The 22033-nt window shown below is 37.2% G+C and overlaps 1 protein-coding gene across 1 annotated transcript in view; it reads left to right on the forward strand.

The window, feature by feature from the left end:
• Window positions 1-21385, forward strand: part of EPC2 (enhancer of polycomb homolog 2) — a 52745-nt gene extending 31360 nt beyond the window's left edge. The window contains exons 5-14 of the mRNA XM_009285304.1: window positions 181-329; window positions 595-727; window positions 3463-3654; window positions 3949-4038; window positions 7580-7725; window positions 7822-8165; window positions 14484-14620; window positions 16437-16596; window positions 18369-18702; window positions 20109-21385. Coding sequence (XP_009283579.1) covers window positions 181-329; window positions 595-727; window positions 3463-3654; window positions 3949-4038; window positions 7580-7725; window positions 7822-8165; window positions 14484-14620; window positions 16437-16596; window positions 18369-18702; window positions 20109-20181 — 1758 coding nt within the window. The 3' untranslated portion in view covers window positions 20182-21385. The remainder of the gene's footprint in view (window positions 1-180; window positions 330-594; window positions 728-3462; window positions 3655-3948; window positions 4039-7579; window positions 7726-7821; window positions 8166-14483; window positions 14621-16436; window positions 16597-18368; window positions 18703-20108) is intronic.
• The last annotated feature ends 648 nt before the right edge of the window (window positions 21386-22033 follow it).

The raw sequence follows: 22033 nt of genomic DNA on the forward strand, positions 1-22033 counted from the left end.
AAGTTGGGGTTTGTTTGCTTTTTGTGGCTTTGTCTACCAACTAGGTTATGCTTTAGGAGAAGTTTCTTCTGAGTGTACTTGTATGATTCTCGCTTGCAACAGCATTATGTTACTTTTTTTGCTATTTCAGCCTCACAGGTTTTGCTTTTGACTTAAAATTTGTTTAATCTTTTTCAATAGAACCGAAAGAATGATGAAGCATCTTATGAGAAGATGTTGAAATTAAGAAGAGAGTTTAGCAGAGCCATAACAATTTTGGAGATGATTAAGAGAAGAGAGAAAACAAAACGCGAGCTATTGCATTTAACATTAGAAGTTGTTGAGAAAAGGTAAAATTGCAGATTATATCTGTAAGAAGTAATTTATAACACCAAGGTTTTAATTTTCATCAAATAGGTTTGAAAACACCTCCTGTAACTTATTTCTGTATGGATGCTAGTCTTCTGCCACACGTGCGTGGCTGAAGGCTTATCTAGCACCGTAAACTTCAGAAGCTGAAATAGAAGGGCTTTACATAGACTGTCTGCCCGTTCTGTCTTTCAGACATTTCCCAGTGGAAATGCAGTATTATATTTTTAATTGTGTTTTTTTAAGGTACCATTTGGGTGATTATGGAGGCGAAATCCTCAATGAAGTGAAGCTTAATAGACCTGAAAAAGAGATGAGCACAACTCCATCCGCTCTTCATAATGGAAATCATCACAAAGTTCAAGAATGTAAAGTTAAGGTAAGCTTTCTTCTGCTGTGAGTCTCTTGTTACCGGTTTCATCATTCTTTAGGATATACCCTGCAGATATTTGCATTGGAAAACTGAGTAGGAGGCTGCCATACTTGAAGGTGGGATACCAGGAGACTGCTATGCTTGCTTCCAGTTTAACGTTTGTTGTCTTTCCCACCTAAGTTTTAAAATGATTGGCTGGCATTGCTGTTTGTTTCTTTAAACAAGGGCATTGTAGTAGTCTTCATTTTCCTTCTCAGTCCTGTCTCTTTCATTGTAAGGTGATGTAAACATGAACGTGTTAAGTGGACATCAGGACCTCCATGAGATTGCAAAGTATAGTGAATTATTTCTCCCTCTCCCTTCAAAGGAGACTAGAGCACTGAATTTTTCTGATAGCGTTGTCCATGGGTACTGACTGGCCCTCAGTGCAAAGATAACTATCCTGAAAATACAGGATTTTACTGAATTACAGCTAGAAGGCCAAAGGATTCTAGAAACTGTTCTGACTGTTTAAGTGATCTTTGATTAGTAATGTTTCCAGGCACAAGAATGCAACTGTTATGTCTTGTTGACAGCTAAAAAACGTTGCAAGCAACTAATGTTTAAAAAAACCACTTACTGGAATATGTAGTAGTTTGTTATTACTGAGGCCTGTACACTTCTCAGTAATACCGAGTAGGCATTTTTGTATCTGCCACTGCTTGGCCCTCAGTATTAGGTAAGTAGCAAACAAAGGAAGGTGGAAGAAAGTGGCTAAATTTGGGAACCCTTAGTTTCTGCAAAGGGATGGAAGGCTGCTCTGAGAAGATGAGTGCAGAAGGATGTAAGACTTGAGTTGCTGTGTATCACGCACTAGTTATTTTGTCTTTCTAAAACTAGCAAAGTTGTGGAATGCTGTAGTTAAGGCTACTTTGACAAAGTCTTCCTTTCCATTTCTTTTAATATGTACAGAAACCCTGTGGATCTAGTTTTATTTTTATAATTGACCTTGTTAGTAACATCCAGAGAAGTAGTAATATAAGAATAATCCATAGCTAGAAATGCTAAACTTTAATGGTTTTCTTTTTTTCTTGTCTCATGAAGAAACGTATTCCACTCAAAAAAAAAAAAAAAAAAAAAAAAAAAAAAAAAAAAAAAAAAAAAAAATAGGAAAAATACATCAAAGGGAACTCTGTATCTTCTGTCACTGGTCAGATCCAGTACCGAATCAGATCGTAATGTTTTGTATACTTATTACGATCTTCCTCTGAGGACAGTCTTTACATCTGTGCAGAATATAATTAAAATACTTTTTTCTGGAGGATCCTAGTTAACCGTGACTATGACTGCATTTGTTGGTTCTGGTGTCATGCGGTTCCAACAGAATTAAATGAAAGATAATAGTATAGTCATAAGCAGCTTACACTACAAGCAGCAGTACTGACAAATGTATCCATCTCGGGTTAATGTTTTAAGAATAAGGTTTGGGGCTTTTTTTTTTTGCAGTTAATATGGGCATTAATTGCAAAATTAACTGCTTCCAATCTTAGCATAATTGTATTACTACAAATGGTTGTTCTGCTTGTCTTATTTCTACTTCTTCATATCATGTTGCTTAAGCCATAAGTATCTTTTGTCCTTCTTAGGAGCTATCTGTGCTTTAAACATAAATACTAGATGGTCATGTCTTTAAAACAAACAAACCCCCCCAAACAAACCAAAACCAAAAAACAAGTTTCCACTGCAAGCCATTTTAATGTCATTATTATAGGTAAGCTCACTGAACTGAGTACAGTATAGAAAAAGGATAAGACCTGATGTTCCACTGTTAACGTGACAGGAAAAAAATAATGCACCCAACTTCTAATTAAGACGTCTTTTTGAGGGAATCACCTGAAACGGTAGTTGTTACAAAACGCTTGGATGGAAGGCTGGAGTGTTGAAGACCTTTTGAAATTTGTGTTTAGCACCCGCGACACCTAGTGGTCACTGAATTAATACAAATCCCTGGCCGTGGTTCTCCTGCAGGAATTGTGTTACGCCTTGTCCTTCTCATCTCCGGTTATGAGGCTGAGCTCCATTACTGGACTTAGTTTCAGTCAGACGGTTATTGATAAGTGGCAATTTGGGGTAAATTTAAACACTTTTTCAAAACTGCACTGGCTTTTACTTGTAATTGAGAATTTTGCAAGTGAAGTAATCTTCCTTTTAATTTAAAAGCTTTGAAGTTTAATAGCATTTGTGTTCAAGTGAACCGTTTAATATTGATGGCGTTGCTTGCTACAGAGGTCTTATGTTAGCAAAGTCTTAAACAGCAAAACCGAGTAACATTGCATCTTTTCAAACATACAAACTGAGAAACGCGAAACGAATTAGATCATTTATTTTGAACATATCTGAGCAGTTCAGAAAATTGAAAGTGCTTGCCACAGAAAACTGAGGTTTCAGAAAATAATTGGAATAGGATTTCCAGTTACAATATACTGAGTGTACTGCAAAGCAAGGAACGTCTTAGGTAGTCATACGGCTTTCAGTTTGTTTATTAATAAATTATTAATAAATATCTGTAAAGACGGTCAGAGGTAAAGTTCTGGGTTTTTTTAATGTTTTGAATAAATTTTGCCGTATGTGTCTGGAATAGTCTGCAGATGCTGCATGTTGAGAGGCTTTGGAAGATAAGCAGTCATGTCTTTAAGGCATGAGAAGAGGAAAGGTTAATGACTTTATTTTTTAAAAAACTTTTGTTTGTTTTTCACAAACAGCATCCTCATCATTCATCTCTAAAGGAGGAGGTGTCAGATGTTGTACGTCAAAAGAAGAAGTATCTAAAGAAACCTAAAATAGAGTGTGTAGTAACTCCTCAACAGCCCTCTGCTGAGCCCTTGCCTGTTATCAACAAGAGTGATATTAAACAGTATGACTTCCACAGTTCAGATGAAGATGAGTTCCCGCAGGTAATATACTCTGTTACAAAACCTCAGTGTACAGAAGGTAGAAATTTCAGTTGCCTGTAATTTCGCCAGTCTAGCTTGAAATGGAGAATGACTCTCTTGGACAGTGGATATACATAAAAGATACTTGCATAAACTATGAGTTTGTTTTCTTTTTCTAAGCTATGCTTCAGAGAAGCTTGCATTTAATACATAAATGTGGCAGTTCATATTATATAAATATAGACTTGTATAATAAATAACTAACATATTATATATATGTGGCAGTTGGAAGAATGTCTTTGCTTTCTGGTATAGGTACCCTCACCAGTATCGGAAGCAGAAGAAGAAAATGATCCTGATGGACCTTGTGCTTTCAGGAGAAGAGCAGGATGCCAGTATTACGCTGTAAGACTGTCTGCTGTTGGATTTAGTGTGGTGGTATTTGTTACGTTGTTTTGTTTTGTTTTTAAATTTAGATTGGCATAGTGCTAATGTAATAGTTCTTCTGTTCCCACTTTCACCACCAAAGCTTTGATGATTTGGTGACTCCAAAGACAATCGTTTTCAGTCTTCATGAGAATTATTCTCTCTGTACTGTTCCTCTGTGATTACCTGAAGGGTGATATAATGTGTTGCCTGCAGACCAATTCAGCCACTGTTAAGAAGGGAGAGATTTTTTTTGTCCCCCTCAGTTTTCTTAGCGTGTCCTTTCTTCACAGCTCGTAGAGCTCATTAGATACTAGTTGTCCCAGTTCTCGGATCTGCTGAGAGATCCTACTGGGGCATTGAGTAGAGTCTGCTGTTGAAGCAGAGGGGTTTAATCTGTTAAGGATTTTTTTCATATAGTTAAGTCAATTTTCTTTTGAAATCAGTGCAAACTGTAGATATATTGAAAAACATTAGGTTGCAATTGCAAGAACGTGCAGAGGACAGAGACTAATTACAGATGTCCTGTCATCATCTCAGAACCACTGACAGTGACTTTTTTTTTTACCAAGCACGTGCTTATAGATGGGGAGCTTTAGGCTGCAGAGGACCAAGAAAGGCAACACAACACTATAATGGGTCTGGTTTTTCTTTGCTTGCTTCCCATGGGAAGAATGAAGTTACATGACAAAGTAATTGTGTAATTGTGTAGCCTTTAAAGCCACTTATAGAGAAGTCATTTAGTCACTAGGTAGGCTGTTTCAGAAGCCCAAACATCCCCCAGAATACTCAAATTATAGCATGGCTGTCTCCCACAGGCTATACTGAAAGTTCTTTGCACAGGTCAGGTGTGTGCTGGCGCAGGGGCCTGCTTTGCAGTGTCCTGCTGTGTTGTACTCATTTCCAGAATACCACAGACAACTTGATCTTTCCAAGAACATGCCATTATTTTTTTTAACTACTCTTCTCCTTTTAGAGATTTATTAGTGGGTTAAGATATACTTGTCTCTTTGCCACCCGCTTTTTGTGTGGCCTCTTAACTTACTTGTTCTTTCAGTTTGGGTGAGGTTTTTTTACCTGTTGATTGCTAATCCAGTCACCTTTTCTGCTTAGCTCCAGAGGGTTAGCTGAAGCTTCTCTCTTGCTTAGAATTTATCTTATCCCCCCCCCCCTTTTTTTTTTGCAACCCAGTTTTCCAGAACTAAATGAATACAAGGCCTGATTTCCCCACCCACAAAAAGAGCTTCATTCTTCAAGAAGTGAAGAACGAAGAAATTCCATTTCTGAAATTTGTTAGCAGAAAACCAGGCTTTGAATTGACATCTGTCTTCTGTCTGTTTTAGCAAAGGGGGGGCCTGCAGGTCTAATTGGATCGAGTAGGTTGATGAAATCCAAGAGGTTCTAACCTGGAGGCAAGACACTGGGGAGGAAGCAACATTAAAAATAAACTATATTAGCACCAGTTTCCTGCGGTGGTATATTACAGTAAAAAAAAAAAAGCTAACCTCAAAATGTTAGTTCTCAATTGCTCCTGGGTATGGCTGTATATAATATAGTGTGCATTGGGTCAATATAGCAATGACCTGGTGACCTCAGGGGGAAAAATACAGGTCTGATGCTTTTACTTGTCTGTCTTGAGATGAAAAAGGAAATAAATGTGGCAAAGTCATTGCTGGGAAGAGAAGAGAGAGCATATTTCTTAAATGTACATATTTGAACAAATCTGGCAGCTTCCTTGATTTTTGAACATGCTCCTGCTTACTTCCCAGCTCTCAGCAGTGTTCAGCAAGCACTCTGACTTCCTCCTCCACCCTGATAGAGATTCTCGAAGCCATGAAACACCCCACGTAAGTTTTTAATGTAAATATGCTTAACTTCTGTCTAGATGTTTTGTAAGAGGACATGAGGCATGGAGTCACTCAAAGGAGAGCCCCATGTCAGCTGTGGAAGAGTTTTAAGCTTCCTTTTGTTATTCAGTTCCAATCTCTCCAACAAGGAATTTTACAGAAATTGAGGTACGAGTATTGCTGCAGAGACTTCAATTCCTAGAATCCCAGAATAGTGTCTTACTGAGAATTCTTGCTTTGACAAGAAACGGCTGTCAATGTCAGCTCTTCATCTTGTTATCAGAAGCTAATGATATATCACTCTGGGGGCACTGTGCATTTCTTGTTCTGTACCTTTATCCCCCCCCCCTTTTTTTTTTTCTTAGCCTGCAAGTTAACTCCTTTGCCAAAAGAAGTTGAGATGACTGAAAACTTCTGTGTTTGTTCTTTTCTGTTACTTTTCCATTGCTGTTTAGAAGCAGGTTATTTAACAGTCTTAATGTTAGCCTTCTAGGTTGTTTTTAACTACCGAAGCCATTTGAGTTTTGATTAACTCTTAACATAAATTGATTGAATCTACAGCACTACTGTTGCTGTAGGTTTAACCTGATCACAAAAATTGATTATTTTAATGAATATTTATTAACCTGTCAGATAAGACATTTCAGACAGCACACAGCATTTCTGCTTGTAAAGATTATGCAGTTTTGAGTTCATAACAATAATGAAGATATTAATGGAGTAATAAAAATGCCCTAAGGGTAGCTGATATGGAAAATACACTGTCAAGATCCGGTAATTGAATGCTGTGTATTGGAACAAAGGCCATTCAGATCAGCGTCTGTTACCTTTGGCAGTGTGTTTCATGAGTAAAACTAAACTGCAAATTTAGGAACCCTTTTTGAAATGACCTACACACTTAGGTTGCAAGCCGTCTGAGTTGGGAATTGTTGTCACTTTGCTTTGTACAGCTGGTGATTCAGCAGGATCTTTGATAAATGAACAGGCCTTCCTGGCATTTCCTTTGTCACAAAAAGTACTAAAAGTATTCTTCTGTAGCGTGATACTTAGCACAGGAGTTGTGCATATAGTTTTGAGGTATTTCTATCAACTGTTTTTCATAAACTCATTTTTACAGGCAAAAGCTTTTATGCTACTGACCCTTACTGGCGGGATTAGACAAATTCATGAGAAGGATAGGCCCTCAACTGATTACAAAACACAGTCAAGGTGCAGCCTTGCCTGCAGGAAGTCCTTCGGCTTCTAAGAGCCTGAAGCTCAGAGGCTCTAACAAGAAAAGAATTGCTGCCTGTGTTTTATATCTTGTGATGAATCACCAAGAGAGCCATTATCAGACAGGAGGTACCGGGCCAGATGGACCTGTGTCTGAGTAGGATAGTTTTATGTTCTTCTTGGTAGAATGAATTAATTCTGGCTTGTTCTATATTTTGGTTGTGGCGTCTAGTTTTATGACTAATCGAGGTAAGAGGATTTTCTGCTTTGTGAATTCATGTATTTTTTTTTTAATCTTCCAAGTTCTTTTATGATCTGAGCATATTAATCAACTGATAGTTCTGTGGGCATTTTCAGCATTCTCTATACTGTAGCCTGTGCATGATAATCACTCAGTAGTAACCTAATCAAAGTATACACTCTAAATGAGTGCAAAATTGCCTTTTCCTTTTTCTTTACAGCCTCGTTTGGACCAAACTAATTCTTCATATGAAAACTCAGAATTGGCAGAATTGGACAAACTGAGGTTCAGGCATTGCCTTACAACCCTTACAATTCCGAGAAGATGTATAGGATTTGCAAGAAGACGAATTGGCAGGGGTGGAAGGTACAGTTGCATTATTTTTACTCTTCATCCCCCTTCAAAGGATGAAAGTATTAGAGAGAGTTTAACTAACAGCCTCTTTTCATCCTCTTTTATCAGGGTTATAATGGACCGGATATCCACAGAACATGATCCTGTCTTGAGACAGATTGACCCGGAAATGCTGAACAGTTTTTCAAGCTCTTCCCAGACTTTAGACTTTTCTTCTAATTTTTCACGGACCAATGCTTCCAATAAACGTTGTGAAAACAGACTGTCCCTTTCTGAAATACTAAGCAATATCAGATCATGTCGACTGCAGTGTTTTCAGCCAAGGCTACTAAATCTACAGGACAGTGATAGCGAAGAATGTACCTCATGGAAACCAGGGCAGACTGTGAATAACAAAAGAGTTTCTGCAGCGTCTGTAGCTTTATTGAACACCAGCAAGAATGGCATATCAGGTAGGCAAGGATTTGAATTCTTCTGGAATTTAAAATACTGAATTCCAGTGGTTTTACTTGTGACCGAACTGATAAGGTCTTCAGCAGTGACGTGTACCTAAATCAAAAGAGACAAGCGAATTATTTTGTATTTCGTAGAATATACAGAAATTTTCCACAAACAGTCCTCTTCTCCTGCTGTTATTTCAGTTTCAATAGGATCTTGATAAAGTGCTGATCTTAAAGATGCATTATCCAAAGGAGGGATTCTGCTTGTATTTAAGAATTGCTTAGGTGTGATTGAGTCTTAAAGACTTTAATTGGTCTAACCTTGTTGAAGGAGAGAAGAATGCTCTTTATAAATGCAAAAGAAAGGCAGTTGGTTTCTCGGAGGGGGAGTGTCTTTTTTGTTGTTGGAGGTTTTTTTTTTTTTTAAATCTTGCCAAAACATCTCAGAAAATCAGTAGTAAGTTAGTAAGTATACTGAGCAGGCATGAAAAAGTCTGAAAATAGCGCTTTCTGTTGATATCTGTCATAGTAAAAATTTTGACACTGGAAGCATCCAACGATGCACCTTCTCTGTTGATTTTTCAGAAAATCATCAGCCATTGATTAAGTGTGATAGGAGACTGCCTTTTCCCTTAAGTGTCGTCTCTAACTCTCATAGGCAATGCAGCCATCTCTTACCGTTCAGCTTTATGACCCGCTAGAGCTCCAGATGAGCAAGACAGCCATTCACATAGAAACAGTTTTACATTTAAAAACAAAACAAAGTTTCTTGTAGTATCTTCACAAGAATATAAAATATACGCCACAATTCTGATCTTTGTAGACCATTTGTTAGCGATTTGGGTATAGAAGCACTAAAGTTGGAATAGAAGCCACCAAAAGAAAAAATTGCTTTAAGCTTCCATTAGCAGTCTTTACATCGCTTGCTTCACGTACTAGGAGTTGTAATTGCTTGAGTTTAACATTGTCACTTCTTTATAATCGTAAAAGGATGTATGATTCTTTAAAAAGCTGAATAATTGGAGATATGCCAAAAGAGATTTACTGCCAAGCATCAACAAGCATCTGAGTATTTTCCTACTCTATTACATATATACAGAATTACGTATTGTAAAACAGGATAATTAGATAATATAATAGGCTGATTCTAAATTCCATAATTAACTTTATATGGATGTGGAATGGTCCCTCTCTTTTAAAGTCAGTTGCAGGATTGGGTAGTTAATCTTCAATAATAGACCTTTAGAATTCATGTGTAGAAATTAAATTTCTTGAAGACAAAAGCAGTTTTCCCTATGTTATGGTTTTAAAAGACTGAGCGTTAGCTTATTAAGTAACATCAGCGTGGTACTGACATAAGCACAGAATATTTACTTTCATAACTTACTTTTCAGTATAGTCATTGCAACCTTTATATTGTTCTCTCTCTCATGAAAAGATTTGCACAAGAATATTTTTCTGCTGTATGAAGGGAACAGACATAATGTGCTACGGTCATATTTTGTATAACTTTTTTTTTTGTAAGGAACTTGAAGGGCTGGAGAGTTGCACCTCTAGCAGAAAGGGGCAGTTTTGTGTGATGGGATTATTGATGAGCATCAAGAGATGTCTTATTAAAGCAAATGCAGAAAATAGGAAGGAATACTATTTGTCAGAGTTAAGGACGTGAAACATGGACCATAAGCTGTAAGGAACAACGAAGAATTTGCTGGTAGCTCTTTATATAACGAGCAAGTAATACTGCAAGATTTCTTTTTGCATGAATAAAGTATAATGACACCAAGGTAAGGAAAGTTGCTTAAAAAGATGCAGGTTAAGTTGATTATTTTTTCCGTAGAATTTTTCATGATAATATAATAAATATCAAGCTGCTATTTAAGGATTAGCTAGATGTAAAACTTTAAATTCTGCTCTGGGGAGACTTCCCCCCACCCCAAGGGTAGAGTCTACCTGAAAAACTAGGAGAATATTTTTTTATGGAAGCTGATATATCTGATTTTAATAGTATATGAAGAAATGAGTGAAGGAAAAAGGTTGAAGAGCTTTGTGAAATCTCTATACCTGGCTTTAGTATAAATGAAGACTGTAGCAGTGGAAGACAATTCCAGTAGCTAGAGGAAAGATGGTATGTAATAAGAACACAAAAATGAGAACAGCGTTTAAGCAGTATGTTCAGGGAAAGGGGGGGCCTGTGTTTTGGTAGGGAACTATGTATACGTAAGAAAAAAATGTCAGCCCTTCCTGATTTGGGTAATACCATCAACAAGAATAAAAAATCCTAAATTGTTGGTGCTACATGGCAAATTAATGACAGACCTGATATACACATGTGGACTAGCGCTCATGTACTTCAGGATTTGTACTCTTAGGGAAAGAGAACTAAAGGAAAGGATAGAGAAATATGCATTTTAATAGTAGGAGAGACTACAGAGAAATATCTTAAAAAATGCATAAAAACAAATCTGATGGATCTAAGCCACTTTGTAAAGGAATAGTAATTAATTTCTGTTATATAATCTTAGAAACCATCTGAAGAATACATTTAGATTAGAATAGAGATCACCGAGTAGTTGAAATGTATTATGCAGGGAAATTTATGGTTATGGAAGACCTTTTTCTTTCCAGATTTAAATTACAAAGCAGATCCTGTAATTCTCATAAAGGATCAGATGCAATAGACAACAGAATTCTTCACCAAATAACTGAGTCAGCAAGAGACAATGCTGTTAGATTTTCCTCTTTAGTAAATAGTGAGTAAATTCTAGAAGGCCTCATCAAAGTCTGGTTGTGCATTAAATGAGCACAGGTACTATCACTGCATTTATTAAAGTAATTCTATTTGGGAGGTGATTGTTGAAATCAGTTGCTTTTATAGCACACTGACCTGTAAGCATAAAGCTACCTCTACAGGAAACAATGACAGTAGTTAAAACTGATTGTTTTTGGTTTTTTCTTTTAGTTTAGAGAAGACTTGGAATTGCTTGCTTTGGTTTTCGGTGCAGAAGAATATTTAAAGTTACCTCTGCATTATAATTTCCACTTGTATTAATAAAGCAACTCTTACTCTGGTGTTTCCTCAAATGCTAGGCATTGTACAAACAAAAAGAAAGACTTACTTTAAAAATGTGTGACTAGTCTTTTCTTGAAAGTGCCTAATCAGTGCATGAATAAAGAACCACTGTTTCAAGCTAAATTATTTTCTTGCTCGTGTTACAAGAACTGCAAACGGGAAAACTGAATTTGAGGAACTTTAAGAGACAAGGTCACTGAAACAATCTGATCCCTTTGATCAGTTGTGTAAACTTCTTGTAGTCTCACACACTGTATCTGGAAAAGTAAGCTGGTCTCTTTGCCAGAGACACCTCCAGAAGAATACTTTGTTTAATCTAAAATGAGATCAACTGATGAGCTAGGGATACAACTGACGATCAGGAGAGATGGTGGAGGAAGGAAGTTACCAGGAGTAAGTAGGTGGTACTACTTACAACAGCTAAGTAATACTTAGCCTGCTTGCTGAATTCCTAGAGTGCAGCTCAGCTCATTTTTGGGACTGAAGTAAGAAGTAGGCTTTAGGCAAAATCTTTAGCAATTTGCAGTACAGTCAGTATGTTGCATTTGGCTTCCAGTCTGCTACAGCTGCCAGTTTCAGTGACCCACTCAAACAGTTACCTGTTTAGTTAACGTGTCCCTAGATACAAAAGACGACTGCAGATGATGGCATTCTCAGCTCAAGAGTTTTGCTTATGGAACAAGCTTTTACCTTTTAGAGGTGTGTCCTGTCGTCCGTGTCCCGTCCCGTCCACCCCCCCACCCCCCCCAAATTAAATACAATGTAGAGGTAATTAGATTAATGAAATACCGCTTTTGGGGCAGCCTGAAATACGATCTTTGATTAAAGCCTTCAATTCCTAAGAGAAGTGACATCATAATCCAAATCGAAGCAGTCAAGGAGAGGAGCCTGGAAGACTTAATTTCATGTTGACTTTTTACGCTGTTCTGTTGTAGTACTTCAATACAGTCAGGCTATGGTAAAATAGGAAATACTGATATTCGGCAGTGGAAGGTAAAATTCTGGTAAATAGAACCTTTTATAAGAAGGATAGAACACTTGCACTTAACTATGACCTTAAAGGCTACCTTGGGACATCATAGAGGTTTGCTGGTTTTTTTTGTCTAGGACCCTTCAGTTGTTTGATTTGGCAGAAGCAAATGATACTAAATATGCTAATGAACATCTACTGTTTTATAATAAGGCTAACAGCTGAGTTCAGTCTGACTGAATAAATATCTGGTGATAGGTAGTGAACTGAGTGGAATTTAAACATGAAAAGGCAGAGTAAGCAATTTTTACGTTACTACGGTAATCTTCCCTGTACCTTGTAATAGAGTGTTTCATGACTTCATGGTCTGTGTCAAACTGAGAAGGAAGGGAGATTGAAAACATAGAACTGATATATAGGCTAAATTAGATGATCCTCTGATGTAGAGACTGCTTTCTATATTATGTCTTTACAGTCCATAGAAGAATGCGACTTTGAGTCTAGATGAATACCCCTGTACTGCAGGCAAATAATAGCTAATTACAGCTAAATGCAATTTAGGTGTTTTTGTGCTCTATAAGCTTGTTCTAAAACTTTTTTTTTTTAAATAAAACAAAAGACATGTTCTGGAACTTGTTACCTCAGAATTTAAAAATAGAAATACATATGTATGTAATGTCCCACAATGCTGTTCTTGGCTCTGTTGCCTTTAGTAATGCAACACGTTTTGGGAGACTGTTGTGAGGGAACTTAACAGGTTTAGCTGACCACACTTTGAGTTAAGTGCTTGTAGTAGTAGGTAAGAATCTTCAAGAGGAACGGAGTACAGCTAAATAGGAAATAAATTTGATTTTAGAATATGTTGGAAATGATAATAAAATCCCTAGACTCTAATAGGAGTAACTTTGTAAGTCATTGGATTTTTAAGTGCCCTCCTAATGTGATTGAAGCCTGTTTTTAATAATGCAGCAGTAGAGGAGAAGCTTCAGTACTAACTTCTAAACAGTCACAGTCTTAATTTTGGTATTTATTCAGAGTGGAATTTCAGGACAACTACAAGTATTACAACTAGTAAATGAAAGAGCCAGACCCTGAATGATATATCACTTCATATTTTAACATTAGCTCAGTGTCTCTTAATAAAATGATATTGCTGGAGAATCCAGGTGTTTGAGATGAATGACAGCTTCGGTCTTTGAAAAATATAGTTCAGAATAAACTGCTGAAATGTAGTTAATGGGAATCTTTGAAAAGTGAATTCTCTTTTTACTTCCTCCTAAGAGAACTTAGTTCTCAGGTTAGCATCAACTGCACAAAACTCAGGTTTTAACATGAAACACTTGACAGTATTTTTAATTTATCAAGTGTGCAATTCTTCGGGGGGAGAATATTGAGAACAGCTTTTCTGACTTCACCATTCCCTTCACTTGTTGAGAGTTTGATACTACTGGGGTTGCATTAACCTGGTTCTTGTAAATAAACAAACTCTTAAACTCTTACTCCATTTAAAAAAAAAAAAAAAAATTGGTGGAGAAAATTCTGTTCAGGTGAAACTTAAGCATTTCCTTCAGAAAAAAAAAAAGTGTGAAATAGGAAGGTCAAACTGGATTTGCTAAATAAACAGTGCTTTGTGATATTTGCAAACATTTACTAAGTTTTAGACCTGGAGATTAGCTTTGTCATTGTATATTAGTTTATAGTCCTTTCAAGTGAGAATTGGTATAGAACTGTATACAAACTATTTAAATACATGAATTCTGGTTGTGCTGTTGAAGTAGGCGTTCTCGAATGCCAGGCGTATGCTTCCTTTACAGAGTCCATTCTGGCGTCAGAGAAAAGGACAATAATAAGGGACTGTAGGAAGGAAAGCTGTACAGGAATAAACTGGCAGTGTTTACTGGGAGAGAAGGCACCCAGCTCAGCCCAGTGTACTTCTTCCTCAGCTATGATTTTTAGGACATGCTTGTTTTCTGAAAACCAGGGAAAGAATTTCTTTAAGCTTTTGCTTAAAGCTACTGGAGAGAAAACCACCAAAGATAAAAACTGCTTAAAAGCAATGAAAGCTATGAACCCGATTGTTATAAATAAATTCAATGCTAAAAGAACACAACAAACAAATTTTAGCTTGACCTCTCCTTTACATAAGAATATATGAAGATCTTTGCAAGCATCTAACACAATGTATGTTGTCTTCAACCACTTGTTATCCAACGCGGATGCACTCTTGCATTTCAGATGTATTTGTTTTGTGCAGGCCCATTTAACACTAGCTTCACTTTCTTTTCTGTAGTAACAGGGGGTATCACAGAGGAACAATTTCAGACACATCAACAGCAGTTAGTTCAAATGCAGCGGCAACAACTTGCTCAGCTTCAGCAGAAACAGCAATCTCAGCATTCCTCACAACAGACACATCCGAAAGCACAGGTAATGCACCTTAAATGTTGTCATATGCTGATATCTTCCTTTTTGCTCACTGTGTTTTTTCATCTCTCAAGTTAAATATAACACTTCAGTAAATATGTTAAATTTTAGTTTGCTGTATAGTGCCCGGAAGGCAACTTGTGCTGTAGCTAGTACAAAATACCCTGCTTTCATTTTTCTATTTGGAATGAGATGATATTTTAAGTTTCAACATCAAAACCTGTTTGGTTGGGGGTTTTTTTAATGTTATATATCATGGCTGCATTTTCAAAGTTGAGTAAGAGACTTCATATTTTAATGCGTGTATTAGTTATTTGCATCCAGAGTTGGTCAGTGTAGAAATAGCCTGTGCTCTGTCAAGTCATACTATTTTCACTGGTTTTATCCTCCTTTGTGTAAGTGCTCCAAGGAGACTTCTTTATTAAAACTGCTTTATGAGATAATGTATTCTGTTATGAATGGATGTTCAGTGAGTACTAAAAATTGGTAGCTTCTGAGAGGAAAAAGGTAGTTTTGCATATTTAATGTGATTCCTTCCCCATCCCCAGTGTTACTGCTTCTGTCTTCTAAAAGAATCACGTTTTTCCTCTGTAATGCCTTGCAAGGGAAGAGTCTGTCAAGCTTAGTTTTCTGTTCATTTCTTACCAAGAAAATATAAAAGCTGTTGCTGTTGTCTATTACTAGGAAAACTTATTTTACTTTGAGCATATTATATCTAGCTGCCAGTGCTGTTTGTCCCTTCCCCTCAGTGTTTTCTACTTTGATTAATCAGGGATTCTGTGTTGACGGTTACTGATTGCATTTTTTGTAAGTGTAAAGACACGATACCAGAATATTTAAACAAAAGGAATCGATTTTGGATTTTTAAGACACTCTGCCTATGGAAAGTCATTTTCTTAGTTAATATAAATCGAAATTGCAGAATGATACATTCAGCCATTTCAGGGTGTCTTTCCAGTACTTACCAGTCTTCCAGAGAAACTGGACTAATAGAAGATACGTACTTCCAGAATGCGGTGGGTGCTTATGCTGTGGTACAAAGTACTCCGTGAGGATGAATGTACCATAAATACTGAAAACTATTTAGACTTGCAGTGTATTTGCTGCCTGGAGACAGAAGGGAGAAGGAAACTTAAGGCACAGTCGTCTTCTCAAACGCAGAGAATCACAGAATGGTTTGGGTTGGAGGGGACCTTAAAGACCTTCTAGTCCCACCCCCCCTGCCATGGGCAGGGACATTTCCTCTAGACCAGGTTGCTCAAAGCCCCGTCCAAGCTGGCCTTGAACAATTCCAGGGATGGGGCATCCACAGCTTCTCTGGGCAACCTGTTCCAGTGCCTCACCGCCCTCATAGTGAAGAATTTCTTCCTTATATCTAATCTCAAGCTACCCTCTTTCAGTTTAAGGCCAGTACCCCTTGTCCTATCACTACATGCCCTTGTAAAAAGTCCCTCTCCCAGCTTTCCTTAGGCCCCCTTCAGTTACTGGAAGGCTGCCGTAAGGTCTCCCTGGAGCCTTCGCTTCTCCAGGCTGAACAACGTGTCGTGAAAGTGATCGGTCATGCTAAGAACTGTGTTTGCCATTGGCTGGCTGAATTGGGCAGGACTTACTCAACACTCATTTGGACACTAATTTTCAACTTTTCGTCAGACTTATGATATGGAACTACTTAATGTTACGGTGCATTAGATTACATTTAGAAGATGTATTTATTAATTTGCTGGTAATTGTGCATTATAGCAATCCTAACATGGTATTTCATTTTGTACTTGGATAACTATAAAGAAAAAAATTGTTGTGTTTTTTTTAATTCCCACAGGGCTCCAGCACCTCTGACTGTATGTCAAAAACACTTGACTCAGCCAGTGCCCACTTTGCTGCATCTGCAGTGGTTAGTGCACCTGCTCCTAGTCGCAGTGAGGTAACGAAGGAACAAAACACCAGCCACAACAATATTAATGGTGTTGTCCAGCCTTCAGGTGATGATTTCTTAAAACTTGCGGTCTAGTGTGAGCTGAGAATATGTCAACTGATCTTATTTCTGATTTCTAAAGTACTATTTAATAAACAACAACAAAAAATCAAATATATTGTGATAGTTTTAATACTGTTCTTTAAAATACTTCTGTGCAATGGCGTGCAGGTTAGTATGATAATGAAACTACCAAACGCTCTTTTACATTGGAAGAGCATTGTTTCTGTTTTCTTTTGTAGGCTTTTGTCTTTTACTGATCTGTTATGATCAAAAGCGTAAGTGACAGCATTTTAAAAACAGTGTGAATGTGTAATTTAAAAAAAATCAATTGCTTAAAACATTAAGTACTTCAAGAAGGAAACAGAAAAGTTGCTACATTATTTGGTCATTATGTCACTTGTGTATTCAGACAAAACATACTAATCAACTCCTTCTAGCAATTCTTTTGACGTTACTGTAAGTTTCAGGTTTCGTTGCATTTAGGATTCCTCCCAAATTCAGGCAAAAGTGTAGATGTTGGCATTCACTACCTTCCCCCACCCCTCTTCTGAACCTCCATTACCAGAAGGCAGTAATGCCAGTCATGCTGGTGCAGTAGCCATGTTGCCGAGAGCCAAACGTTATTTGGAATTTGACTGCTATAACAAATAAAAGGCTTTTGGAGTAATTTGTTGTTTTAACAGCTAATGATGTGATTAGTTTTATAGACCTTCTGCCAGACTGGGCTAATGATAATATGAAATGAATAGAGGGGAGAGAAAACCCACAACTGAATAAAATCAATATACTGGAACAGTTCCAGGAAAGAAAGACATCTGTGTATAATTCTCTAAGATCATATCTGAGAAGGTAACATTTTGAGGGGTATAAGATCAGGCACATGGTAGTGTACCATGCGATACATGGTACACAGCTTTACAATTGATGAAAACCATTGCAAATACTATGCCTATAAAACTAGACTTCTGTTACTGTTCTAAAGCTGTGAGTGGCAACGATGTAAAATAGCTGTTCCTATTGAGGACAGGAAGATTTGTAAATTAGAAAATGTTAGCTGAAAGCAGGTTCGTGGTTTTTTGTTTGGTTTTTTCCCCCCCCCAGGAATAAGAATCTAGGGGAAAATATATCTAGTTCCCCTGTGATCAAAATCAGAATAGTGAATAGCTAGGATACCAAGATGAAATTTGAGAACCTCTGGGTTGAATATACACTGTGAAATCTGAAGTTTCTCACAACTCAGGAGTGCTAACGGAGCACTGCGGTGTAATCTGAAGGGAGTTTTCTACTTTGCCTAGTCTTAGACCCCTAGTTTTGCTGCCTTGAGGGAGACCGGTCCCCAGAACCTCTTTGTGTTGCCAGCAGAACAAGGTAGGAGGTGAGGAGGTGATTCAAAGCATCAGAATTTGGCTTCGCAGTCAGTCTCTGAGGTTTCCTAGCTAAGGTGTTCCCCATTCAATTTGCTTTTATGGGGAATGTTGCTCCTTTAATTTAAGGCACCTAAAATGAGGTGTACAGAATTGGGCAATGTAAAAGTTCTTTGTCATACAGTAACTTCTTTCGCTTTCTGATCTTCCTGTGAACAAAAAAACCCCATGAAATATTTCTAATGTTAACTAGAAATATTTCTAAAATGTTACATTTTACGAGTCTTTAAAAAACAGATTCTTGCACAATTCCAGTGACACATACACTTAAAGCATTACCCTTGAGGTTAATCTTTGGCTTTGAGTCTAAGGAATGGCATATTTTTAATTACTAACATTTGTTTTGTAACAGGAACCTCTAGAACTTTGTACTCCACCAACATGGCTTTATCATCCAGCCCAGGGATTTCAACCGTACAGCTTGTAAGGACAGTTGGCCACACCACCACAAACCACTTAATTCCAGCATTGTGCACAAGCAGCCCTCAAACGCTTCCCATGAACAATTCTTGCCTGACGAACGCAGTGCACCTCAACAATGTCAGTGTTGTTTCTCCAGTCAATGTGCATATCAATACAAGGACTTCAGCGCCATCGCCAACAGCCTTAAAACTTGCCACAGTTGCTGCCAGTATGGACAGAGTGCCAAAGGTAACTCCTAGCAGTGCCATCAGCAGTATAGCCAGGTAAGTGTGTAGCAAGTTGGAGCAGTTTTAAGTTACGTTTGTGCTATATGAATGTCTCCATAGATGGGCCCAACTCTGCACTAGAGCACGAAATAGAATTGTTTCCGCCTCCAAGAGACTTCTCAGTATAGCTTCAACCTCACAAAAACATCCAGCTGCTGGCATCTTCAGCGTGGCCATGACAAACTGCAAGAGCTGATTTTGCAGATTAACCCCCAAATAATTTGCACTGATTTTAGGCACCAGTAGTTTTGGTAAACTTCCATTGTGTTTAAAATGGCTTCATTTTAACCATTTTCATTTGTCCCTTCTCATGCGGCACTTTTGGGTAGATTCTATCAAACTCTCCACAAGTTCTCTCCGTAACTTTGTGTACCTGTATTGTAAGATGCAGGCTGGCACATACCTGTTTTATACATAACATATGGATATATGCGTTACATATTTATGTAAAGTAAAACCAGTTATGTGCCAGCCTGCATCTTACGTATATAGACAGACATTTATTCTCATTGAACAGCAACACTATATTATTTCAGGATACTTAGAAGGTGTTTCACAGGAGTGGCAGGAGCTTGCAGTTGGCAAAGTTTTCTGAAAATGACAATATCTGGGCTCTGTTTTAAGTCTCTGCGGGATTGTATGATTTTTTTAAAAAAATCACATTTGTTTATGAATTAGAAAAGTAAAAGTTGGGTATTGGCAAATGTGGCTTACCGATGATTTCATGACACTTCTGGGGAGGTTAAAAAGAGCTTTTAGAGATGGAAAATGGCATGTATAATTTAATCACTGCATAGATTGAGAGAAAAAAGTATTTTTAAATTAGCAATCAGGCCTTAAAGCATACTTTTATAGCATGAAAGCATCTAGTTCCTATTTTCCTCAAGTGAGAGGGGTATCTCAAGTCATGTCAGCAAACGCCTTAAAAAGTACCACCTTAGCTGAATAGGCTTCTCTACAGAGAATGATGATAAATTAGAAAAAAATTTAAGACTTCTTGTGCTAGTGCTAAAGTGGAATTGGGGTGGAGGGGGGGAAATTATGTTAGAACGATGCTTTGCTCACTAACAGAATAATTGGCAATTGATACTGAGTCATCATGGTGTATTTTGACTTTGCTCCTTCAGGAGACTTTTTAGTACTCTTACCCATAATTTAGGCTGGTAATTTACAGTTAAATGTAGTAATCTTGTAGAAGGGACTGTGCTGTTAGTGGAGTAAAAGCAGTTCTTAAATGCCAGTATTTACTTCTAAATAATCTGTTTCTAGCGTACGTGTTAAGGTTTCTCCCTGATCCAGGCGACAGCTGTGTAAACACATAGTGCACGTAAGACATTACTAAAACTGCGTAAAGAAATAGCGGCGTTCTACCTGTAACTATTGATTATTTCTTTTTATTGCAGAGAGAACCATGAACCAGAACGACTGGGTTTAAATGGCATAGCAGAGACAACAGTAGCAATGGAAGTGACATAACCTCAAACCAGTGTCTCAACCTGTGCTAACGGTGTAGTCATTTATATTCCAACTGAATGCAAAATACAGCACTCTGTGGATCACAGAGAACTAAAATGGACCTAAATGGACTATCATTATATCGTGTATTAAGTCGATATATAATGTAAATTTTGTAAAATTGGGAAAATCACTACCTTGTAAAATAGTTTATTTGTATCATCAATATTATTTCTGTTACTTGAATAGTAGATATTCATCATCATGCTTTTGCACTTGAATTTGCAACTGAATGGATTAAAAAATAATTCTTTAATGGGATCATGAGCATGAAATGGGATCCTGCATCACTTGTTTTAACTATTTATTTTGCCATGTTTACATTTTGTATCTTGTACAAATAAATCCAACTTTGTGTCTAAAAAAAAAAGTTAAAGATTCATAGCTAGGAAACAAAATTCTTGTAATTTTTTTCTAAAGGAAATGTAAAGTTTTCACTTGGTTCATTTTGTTTCACAATTTGACTAGATGGACTTTTTGGTAAATACTTTAGTGGCATTTCACTGTCAAATATGAAGTTCAAGGCAAAATAGTATTTTCTATTACTGTGCAGGGGAAAGGGATGGATCGATACATGCAAATTTAATGTAGTAACTCACTTTTCCATATATTTTGAATGTATATTTCTATTTATAATACCAGTTTATAAAAAATAATTACACAGGAAAAAAACTGACTAGGAAAATTATGCATCTAGCACATATAAAACTGTGCAGATATGAGAAAATTTTCAACTGATTACATTTTATCTGAAGACTGCATATTTTAACCGGCTTTAAAACTGTAACACACCACATAAAGGATATTTTACCAGGTATGTATTGCATTATATATCATTGCAATAATTAATTATTGGATGTCTAGATATCGAGCCATCCCAGGTGGTGGGGGGGAGGGAGGGTTGTGGCAAGATTGTCTTTTCAATTTTGGAGAGTTTTCCTGTGGCTACAAGGCAAGTAACGGGTTGGAAAAAGTCTGACTGTAAGCGTTGGACACCTTCGTAGTGTAGTGTTTTAGTGACTTTTTTTATACGGTTCTTGTAAATTAGATACGTGTAGTGGTGTTTCAGAATGTTTGTTTATGCACTAGTTCAGACAACTTTCCCTGTTACTTGTTCTTGATAAGTGAAAACTGCAGGGAAATAAAAATACATATCAAAACATGGACATGTTGCATATGTGTTTATTTCACAATGTGCAAGCAATGTAAGTATAAATTTTAGAGGATATTAGTGGTCTTTTTGATGATTTTGACCACAGCATATGCACTTTTTTCCAAAAGGTTTCAGTTTATGTGATTGTTTTGTGTGCTTACAGTGTGCTGTAGGGGAGGGATGGTCCGGTGGGGACCTGGGAATAATCAGGACAAGACAGTTTCTTGTTCTGTCAAAGGAACTTCGGGCATTACTTTGGGCGAATCATTTGAATTTTCTGCTGTTTGGTTGTCCACCTGTAATTTGGCTCATGTTTCTGTATTTCTTACAAATCATAGAATCACTGAGGTTGGAAGGAACCTCAGGACATTGCCTCTTAGTTTTTTATATAAAGAGCTACTTTTAATCGAAGTTGTGTTTAAACATGTTTTGTCTTATGTTCTGTAAGTTAAAAGTTCCGACAGTTAAAAACACTTGCAGAGCTTTAAATACTGGGAGCTTGCCAGAAACTCAGATGCCTAAAATTAACTATTTTTTGCTTAATCGATGCGTTATTTTCTGTTCAGTATGAAGTCCACAAGGAGAGATGATAATAGATGGTATCTGTTGAGAATAGTCAGCGGAACGCACAACACTTCAGTGTCACTGCCTTGGTCAGGC

Source organism: Aptenodytes forsteri, unplaced genomic scaffold (assembly GCF_000699145.1).
Source record: "Aptenodytes forsteri isolate BGI_AS27 unplaced genomic scaffold, ASM69914v1 Scaffold380, whole genome shotgun sequence".
Taxonomy (NCBI): Eukaryota; Metazoa; Chordata; class Aves; order Sphenisciformes; family Spheniscidae; genus Aptenodytes; species Aptenodytes forsteri.